At 43.2% G+C, this 9,870-nt stretch overlaps 1 protein-coding gene across 1 annotated transcript in view; it reads right to left on the minus strand.

The window, feature by feature from the left end:
• Window positions 1-3,974, minus strand: part of TTC21A (tetratricopeptide repeat domain 21A) — a gene marked incomplete at its 5' end in the record, with an annotated part of 73,311 nt that extends 69,337 nt beyond the window's left edge. Inside the window, 2 exons of the mRNA XM_034763854.1 lie at window positions 1,602-1,715; window positions 3,839-3,974. Of these exons, the coding sequence (XP_034619745.1) occupies window positions 1,602-1,715; window positions 3,839-3,974 (250 nt within the window). The remainder of the gene's footprint in view (window positions 1-1,601; window positions 1,716-3,838) is intronic.
• Between the last annotated feature and the right edge of the window lie 5,896 nt (window positions 3,975-9,870).

A 9,870-nucleotide genomic window follows, 5' to 3' on the forward strand; every position in this document is an offset into this window, starting at 1 on the left:
TTTTATGTAGAAATCCATGATTAAATCAAGTCTTCCTGACTAGTGATTTAAATCACGATTTAAATCAAATCCACCCTGATTATTTTTGCATATTAATAAACTGAGAATTAGTGAGGTTCTACTATAAAACTGATATAGCACATTTTATCCCCAAGGATCCCAAAGTGCTTTATTAACTACATTCATGTGGCAATTATTAGCCTTTTTGTAAGGTCAGAGGACAACTACTAGTCAGAAAATGAGTGCACAATATGCTGCACAGAAGTAAGGATGTGTGTGTGGCGAGAAGGGAGGGATTATTCTGGCCAATGAAACCAAGGCAACTACCCACTCTTGCAAAAGTACTATGGGACTGGTAATGTCCACAAGAGCAGACAGAATATAGGTTTTAAGATCTCATCTAAAAGATCCATACACCGCAAATTGCAAGTAACTCACTCACCTAATTTACAAGGGTGAAGGGTATAGTCAAACCAGGCAGGATTTAATGTAGGGAACTCCTAGGTGTTTCCTGGTTCTAGGAGAGTCTAATTATTTCCAACCTAATGCTTAAACAACCAGACCACCCTGAACTCAGACCAGTCCTGAAGGCTGTTGTTTTCAATAGTAAAAAAAGATGTGTTGTTCACAATAAGAAAGCTAATTCAAGGCAAGTAACTGTTTTACTTCAATGTAACTGGTCAAGGCATACCATAGGAGGTTTGTCCAGGGTATATGTCAGCTAGATACATCATGGTAAAACTACTGTTTGCCTTGTCTTCATGAGGATTTTATAATGAGATAGTTATTTCATAAAAGACACACCTTGTTCCCTCGTGAAATCCCCAAGTTCTCTAATACCTAGCACGTATATAACGCTTTACAAGTTCAAAGTGCTGTACAAACTAACTAATTAATTCTCAAAACAGCCTGGCAGGCAGATAAATGAGTGGTTGGGGGCAGGTTGCCCTTGTCAGCAGCGGCATCAATTTTCTCCAGCGCCGGTGGGTGCCGCGCCCCCCTACCCCTTTTACCGCCCCGACTTCACCCCATCCCCGACCCTGGCCCTGCCCCCATTCCAATCCCATCCCCAAAGTCCCTGCCCTAACTCCGCCCCCTCCCTGCCCCATTGGATCCCTTCCTCAAATCCCTGCTCTGGCCCCGCCTCTTCCCCCAGCGCACAGCGTTCCCCTTCCTCCCTGCCCCGCAAATCAGCTGTGTCGCGGCGCAAGGGCTGGGAGGGAGGAGAAGCAGGACGCGGCAGTGCGCTCGCAGCAGAGGTGGAGGTGAGTTGGAGCAGGGCGGCGGGGCGGGGCCACGGGGTGCTCAGCGCCCATCAATTTTTTTCCGTGGTGCTCCAGCGCCTATGCATCAGTCAGTTTGGCAATTAATGCAGCAATATTTCTTTTTGGTGCTATTCCTTTTAACAATCAGTTAGAATCCTTTTAAAAGACATCAGTTAGGGCACATATATTTCCATAAAAATACTTTCAGGCTACTTTTCCCCTATGGTCTTCATTTGACCTAAATATGTGAATGCAGCACAAGACTACTGATTTGGTCAACTTTCTGATTTTTGTAAGTTTGTGATGAATGACATTTAACAGATAAGAAAAACTCACCAACATTTTCACATATTTTGTGTGCATAAATGAGTGCTAAAAGGCAGCATAATGAAACATCAGAGTGGCATTTCCTGGCATTCTCTAGCTGTAAGATAGCATCTTGTATTTGGCCTGAAAAGACAATGCAGATAGCAGATTCACTAATTTTCATGTTTTAACGATCACTCAAAGAATTCGCTGTATACCCAGCTCAGAGACTCAGGCTAACTGAGCAGTACATTTTAATTACATGTCCTTGGCACTGGAGCTACCTTGTTCATATATGTATATTTAGTTTGCATGCTAGCTTTGGGATCATTGGAACATTAAGGAATAATGTACTATGGGGGTACATTATGTGATCCAGGTTCAGGTCTCTCATTACTGGCCTGATTTGCTGTTTACTCCTGAGGGAATTCTGCGCCACTGTGCAATGCAGAGTTTGCAGAGATTGACATTGTACATGCTGAATTTCCTTTCCCTCACAGAAATGGGCTGCAGTGCTGCTAGCCACCACTATGGGCCACTGGACTTGACGGAGCCCGCCCAGTTTGCACATAGAGGACACTGCTGGGGGGAGGGAGAGGGAGTTAGAGAGTTCCTGGCAGCTGCAGTTCCCAGCATGCCCTGAGGGAAGGCGAGAGCGGCGTGCAGGAAACTCTGTGAAAGCCTGGGACCCAGCATCAGGCTGTTTCTCTGGGCGGGAAGGGGGATGGGTGTCTGGACAAGGGGTGGGGGGCCCACAGTTGGGCTCTCCGGGGGTAGAGGTTTGGGTATTTAGGCTGGGGAGACCGCGTAGCTGAGTTCTGGGGGGGATGGGGTGTGGGTATCTGGCCTGGGAGGGCCCCACGGGTGGGCTCTGGGGAGGAGTGGGTTTGGGTGTATTGACTGGGGGGGAGGGGTTGTGTGTGTCTGGGCCCCCAGCTGGGCTCTGGGGTAGGGGGGAAGGGGGCAGAGAAATAGGAACTGGGTTGTCATAGGGGTTTCTTAACTCTCTACTCCTGGGGGAATTTTCGTGTGTGTTTGTGTTGTTACAGACATACTTGCTGATAGATATGTTGAAAAAAAATTACCCAAATAATTGAAACTGGAGTGATTATGTACTGTTATTTTGACAAATAAAGTTTGCAGAATTTTAAAATATTGTGCGCAGAATTTTTAATTTTTTGGTGCAGAATGCCCCCAGGAGTAGCTGTTATACAAGAGGCTCTGGAAAAAAGAATTGCTCCAAGTTGAGCAGTTCCCTACTTCCTACTCACACACCTTCATTTTTTTTCTTTGTAAGGGTGGAAATTAAGATACAATATAATTATCTGATTGATTCTTGGAGAAATGATGCAGTACATGTAGCAGGAAACTTGGTCTGAGTGCGGTATGCATATGATTGAATATTAGCATAGTTTTGTCTTTTGCTGGCTCATAGAACTGTTTTGTTGTATTCTGGTGCCTTATATTACATTGAGCAATAACTTGGGTATATATGTGAAGACCTGCAAGCTTGTCCCAGAGATAATATTGGGAAGGGTATTATAAAAGGCTCCTGGGTCCTTTAATAACACCTGGAACTCTGTATGGGGTAAGGCTAGTTACAGAAATGACTTAAGAGTGTAAACAGATAATAAACTGTTAAGAAACTTAGAGTCTGATACAGTAACATAAATGTTTAATATTGATTGGGGATAGTATCTCTCTTCTCTATCTGCTCTTTATTAGGTACCAGTATGAAGCAGTAGGAGCCATATGGACGAGCTAGTATTCAAACCGCGCATATATGAAACCACAGAGCCTCGTTCAGCCGTGAGGCTGAAGATGCAACTGCAGACTGGCTGTCTTGGGAGAAGATGTTCTCTCTCCTGACCCCACTGACATGCCCAGCCCAGTTATACCAGCTTGGAACTGTGCTGGAAACAGAATTTGAGAGTTAGGGATTGTCTACACAGGAAGGCAATATATTCCAGATAAGGCAATGTGTGTATTTAAGCCACTATAGTTATACCTATATAACTCCCTGCGTGGACATTCTTATTACGGTATAAACAGTACCTTTTTCTAGTTTAGTTTATCACTTTGGAAGTGGTTTAAACTAAACCTAGTGGGCCACCTATTTCTTCCTAAACATTTCTGTTATTGAAAAGTAAAATAATCCGTTTTAAACAAGAGAATAAAAAAAAAAACAACCCACAGGTGGAAAGTAAAGTAAGTTCAATTGTTGCTTTTCCTTACCAATATAACAATCACCTCTTCTTTGTATTTACCTAAATGTAAGGTTCCATATGCCTTGAAAAACTGAAACACTGGATCATTGATGTATTTGTCCAGTTCTAAATTTGCAAATTGCCTTACATGGTTGAAATATTTTTCTTGCGCATAATATATAATATAAGCCTGGAGGGAGGAAGAGAGCAGGAAAATTATTTTTTATTTAAGTAATTGTATTCTTTTTAATTTGAAAAATATCTGAAATGAGGAAATTCTTTCACTAAAGAAAGGTAGTTGCTGCTGATTATTTATCATATTATGATCCTTAATTCATAAACTGAAAATCAGATATTAAGGTATCAGTATGACAGCAGAGAGATGGCTACAAAAGGCACAGAATATTTGTAAAAGTCATACTTTACATAATTTGTTAACACAAGAAAGGCTAAATGCTAACCCAAAAGACACTTATTGCTCTGTGCTGTTTTTCCCCCCCCACCAGTTTGTATTATATCAGTTTGTGGGCTTAAAGCCTGATCCAGCGCTGCTGAAGCCAACATGAGTCCTTCCATCTACTTTAATGGATGCTAGATCAGGCTCTCAGATTGTAAACCCTCTCCAGGATGAGGATATATTTGAGTTTCAGGCCCATTTAATCCTTGATGTTTCTGGTCAGTCTAGCAAAAAAGGAGCCGAACAGTGTAAATGTGTTGGTTTTCATGATGCCTGTCAGTTGGAAGCCAGACAGAAATCACTAAATTTATTTCTACTGAAGTCATCAGTTTCCTCTGTTGGCTAGCTAATCAGCTCTCAGTGTGTAAATGGAATTACTCATTAATTTTTCCACTCTACTGCACACTGATAAATCCACAACTGGAGTAGTGTGTCCAGTTCTGGGCACCATGTTTCAGGAAAGATGTGGACAAATTGGAGAAAGTCCAGAGAAGAGGAACAAAATGATTGAAGGTCTAGAAAACATGACCTATGAGGAGAGATTGAAAAAACTGGGTTTGTTTAGTCTGGAGACAAGAAGACTGACTAGAGACAAGAAGACTAAAAAGCCACTCCTAAGTGACCAGAGGAGCTAGCGAACAGGAGTGGCTAATAGGGGAGTTTGGCGAGGGAGTTCACAGGGAGAGTGTGAGCAGGGGCTAGATACACCTAATATTCTTTGCACTTAAAGGTCAAAACACCGATTGATAAAAACAAAACGCCAACAAGGGAACAAGCTTCGGGAGTAAAAAGAGAATGCAGGCAGAAGTCCAGCAACAGAATGGGAGCTACCCAGTTTATTGCCCCCAATGCAGCATGTATGATTACCTGCCCTATGGACTGGTGGCATATGTATGCATTCGGTGTAAGGAGCTCCTGGCCCTCAGAGACCGTGTATGGACTCCGGAGACCAGGGTGGCTGAGCTGGAGGAGCTAAGGGAGCAGAGAGGAATACAGATGAGACTTTCCGGGACACAGTAGAACGGTCCCACCCCCAGTCTGACAGCCTCAGGGAAGGCTTGAGGAGGATGAAAGCCTCAGGGAAGGAGAACATCCAACTGGAGCAGAGGGAAACGATCCCATAGTTGAGACCCTCCTCCCAGATGATATTGTGGTATCCTCTCGCACTGAGGATACTTCTCCAGGGGAGGGAACTCCAGTTATTAGGAAGAGACAGGCATTAGTAATGGGCGATTCGATCATTAGAAACATAGATAGCTGCGTTTGCAATGATCGGGAGAACCGCATGGTGACCTGCCTGCGTGTTGCGAAGGTTGCGGATCTCTCGAGACATCTGGATAGGCTTATGTGTAGTGCTGGGGAGGAGTCGGTGGTGGGGGTACATGTAGGTCCAACAACATGGGGAAGGATAGGAGAGAGGTCCTGGAGGCCAAATTTAGGCTGCTAGGTAAGAAATTGAAGTCCAGGACCTCCATGGTAGCACTCTCTGAAATGCTTCCAGTTCCATGCACAGGGCTAGTTAGGCAGGCAGAACTGCAAGGTCTCAATGCGTGGATGAGACGATGGTGTAGGGAGTAGGGGTTTAACTTTATTAGGAACTGGGGAAGATTTTGGGAGAGGGGGAGCCTATACAGGAAGGACGGGTTCCACCTAAACCAAAATGGAACAAGATTGCTGGCACTTAAAATTAAAAAGGTTGTAGAACAATTTTTAAACTAAGGGCTGGGGGAAAGCCGATAGGTGCGGAGGAGCATGTGGTTCGGACATCCCTTAGGGGAGGATCTATAATTGGAGATTCCCTATGTCCTAATAAGGAGGAGAGGATGGAAAATGATAAAATACAGGGAGGATCTCATGAGAAACAGTCAAATTAAAAAAAGTTCCATTCAATTACATCATGCAATAGGAGACAGCCAAAAAATGACAAGTTTATATACCAATGCTAGAAGTCTAAATAATAAGATGGGTGAACTAGAGTGCCTAGTATTAAATGAGGATATTGATATAATAGGCATCACAGAAACCTGGTGGAATGAGGATAATCAATGGGACACAGTAATACCAGGGTACAAAATATATCGGAAGGACAGAACAGGTCATGCTGGTGTGGGAATGGCACTATATGTGAAAGCAAGCATAGAATCAAATGAAGTAAAAATCTTAAATGAACTAAATTGTGCTATAGAATCCCTATGGATCGTAATTCTATGCTTGAAAAATAAGAATATAGGGCTATATTACAGACCACCTGACCAGGATGGTGTTAGTGACTCTGAAATGTTCTGGGAGATTAGAGAGGCTATTAAAATAAAAAACTCAATAAATAATAATAATGGAGGATTTCAACTATCCCCATATTGACTGGGTACATATCACCTCAAGAAGGGATGCTGAGATAAAGTTTCTTGACACTAGACCGCTTGGTAATAGTGACCATAATATAATTAAATTTAACATCCCTGTGGTGGGGAAAACTCCACAGCTGCCCAACACTGTAGCATTTAATTTCAGAAAGGGGAACTACACAAAAATGAGGAGGTTAGTGAAACAGAAATTAAAAGGTACAGTACTAAAAGTAAAATCCCTGCAAGCTGCGTGGAAACTTTTTAAAAACACCATAATAGAGGTGCAACTTAAATGTATACCCCAAATTAAAAAACACAGTAAGAGAACCAAAAAAGAGCCACCGTTGTTAAACAACAAAGTAAAAGAAGCAGTGAGAGGCAAAAAGGCATCCTTTAAAAAGTGGAAGATAAATCCTAATGAGGAAAATTGAAAAGAGCATAAACTCTGGCAAATGAAGTGTAAACATAAAATTAGAAAGACCAAAAAAAGAATTTGAAGAATAGCTAGCCAAAGACTCCAAAAGTAATAGTAATTTTTTTTTAAATACGTCAGAAGCAGAAAGCCTACTAAACAACCAGTGGGGCCACTGGATGAGATGCTAAAGGAGCACTCAAAGACAATAAGGGAGAAACTAAATGAATTCTTTGCATCGGTCTTCTCTGTTGAGGATGAGGGAGATTCCCAAACCTGAGCCATTCTTTTTGGGTGACAGATCTGAGGAACTGTCCCAAATTGAGGTGTCATTAGAGGAGGTTTTGGAACAAATTGATAAACTAAACAGTAATAAGTCTCCAGGACCTGATGGTATTCACCCAAGAGTTCTGAAGGAACTCAATCAAATGTGAAACTGCAGGACTACTAACTGTCATATGTAACCTATCATTTAAATCAGCTTCTGTACCAAATGACCGGAGGATAGCTAATATGACGCCAATTTTTTAAAAGGGCTCCAGAGGTGACCCTGGCAACTACAGGCTAGTAAGCCTCACTTCAGTACCGGGCAAACTGGTTGAATCTATTGTAAAGAACAAAATTGTCAGACATATAGATGAACATAATTTGTTCGGAAATAGTCAACATGGTTTTTGTAAAGGGAAATCATGCCTCACCAATCTACTAGAATTCTTTGAGGGGGCCAACAAGCACGTGGACAAAGGAGATCCAGTGAATATAATGTATTTAGATTTTCAGAAAGCCTTTGACAAGGTCCCTCACCAAAGACTCTTAAGCAAAATAAGCAGTTATGGGATAAGAGGGAAGGTTCGCTCATGGATTGGTAACTGGTTAAAAGATAGGAAACAAAGGGTAGGAATAAATGGTCAGTTTTCAGAATGGAGAGAGGGAAATAGTGGTGTCCTCCAGGGATTTGTATTGGGCCCAGTCCTATTTAACATATTCATAAACTATCTGGAAAAAGGGGTAAACAGTGAGGTGGCAAAATTTGCAGATGATACAAAACTACTCAAGATAGTTAAGTCCCAGGCAGACTGTGAAGAGCTACAAAAGGATCTCACAAAACTGGGTCACTGGGCAACAAAATGGCAGATGAAATTTAATGTCGATAAATGCAAAGTAATGCACATTGGAAAACATAATCCTAACTATACATATACAATGATGGGGTCTAAATTAGCTGTTACCACTCAAGAAAGAGATCTTGGAGTCATTGTGGATAGTTCTCTGAAATCATCCACTCAATGTGCAGCGGCAGTCAAAAAAGCGAACAGAATGTTGGGAATCATCAAGAAAGGGATAGATAATAAGACAGAAAATATCATATTGCCTCTATATAAATCCATGGTACGTCCACACCTTGAATACTGCGTGCAGATGTGGTCGCCCCATCTAAAAAAGATATATTGGAATTGGAAAAGGTTCAGAAAGGGGCAACAAAAATGATTAGGGGTATAAAACGGATTCCGTATGAGGAGAGATTAATAAGACTGGAACTTTTCAGCTTGGAAAAGAGGTGACTAAGGAGGGATATGATAGAGGTCTATAGAATCATGAGTGGTATAGAGAAAGTAAATAAGAAAGTGTTATTTACTCCTTCTCATAATACAAGAAGAAGGGACCACCAAATGAAATTAATAGGTAGCAGGTTTAAAACAAACACAAGAAAGTGTTTTTTCACGCAACGCACTGTCAACCTGTGGAACTCCTTACCAGAGGGTGTTGTAAAGGCCAATACTATAACGGGGTTCAAAAGGGAGCTAGATAGATTCATGGAAGATAGGTCCATCAATGGCTATTAGCCAGGATGGGCAGGAATGCATGACCGGGTGGTCCCTACTCTCTGTTTGCCAGAAGCTGGGATTGGGTGACAGGGCATGGATCACTTGATGATTACCTGTTCTGTTAATTTCCTTTGGGGCACCTGCCATTGGCCACTGTCTGAGGACAGAATACTGGGCTTGATAGACCTTTGGTCTGACCCAGTATGGCCATTCTTACATTCTTATATGACAACAGTTTTCAAGTATGTAAAAGGTTGTTACAGAGAGAAGGGTGCAAAATTGTTCTCCTTAACCTCTGAGGATAGTAAGCAATGGGTTTGAATTGAAACAAGGGAAGCTTAGGTGGGACATTAGGAAAAACTTCAAAACTGTCAGGGTAGTAAAGCCCTGGAACAAATTACCTAAGAAGGTTGTGGAATCTCCATCACTGGGAAATTTTTCAAGAACTGGTTGGACACCTGCCAGGGATGGTCTGTTATTACATAGTCCTGCCTTGATTGCAGGGGATTGGACTAGATGACCTCTTGAAGTCCCTTCCAGTCCTACAATTTTATGATTCTATGATTACATACCCCCGGCTAAGAGGAGAAGAATCAGGCCTGAAATGCACACTCGGAAGGGATTTGGAAGAGAAGACAGCACCTGGCCGGCAGGAACAGAGCCACTCTCCCCGGCCGTGGGGGCAGCAGGCAGGGTAGGAAGCCTGCAGCTGCGGGCGGGCCGGGGGAGGGAAGAGAAGAGAAGAGCAGAGCCCTGTGCAGTCAGGGTGGAGTAGAGGAGTGGGGCTGGGCTGGGCAGGGGGGACGGAACGCAGCGTTATGCAAGTTTATAGGTGGGGCTGAGGAACATGAATTTGCTGGGGAATTTGCCAGGGAGGCGATTCAAGGCCGGAGTGACACGGGTGCGGAGCACACACCGGCAGGGCCGGTCAGGCCAGGCGAGACTGGGGGAGGAAGAAGCTCGGATGGGGGCGGGAGGAAGAGCCCGGAGATCGGTGCCTATGAGCCCCCTCCCGATCCCCCACGTACCACACCCGCCCTCGTCTCCCGCTT

Source organism: Trachemys scripta, chromosome 2 (genome assembly GCF_013100865.1).
Source record: "Trachemys scripta elegans isolate TJP31775 chromosome 2, CAS_Tse_1.0, whole genome shotgun sequence".
NCBI lineage: Eukaryota > Metazoa > Chordata > Testudines > Emydidae > Trachemys > Trachemys scripta.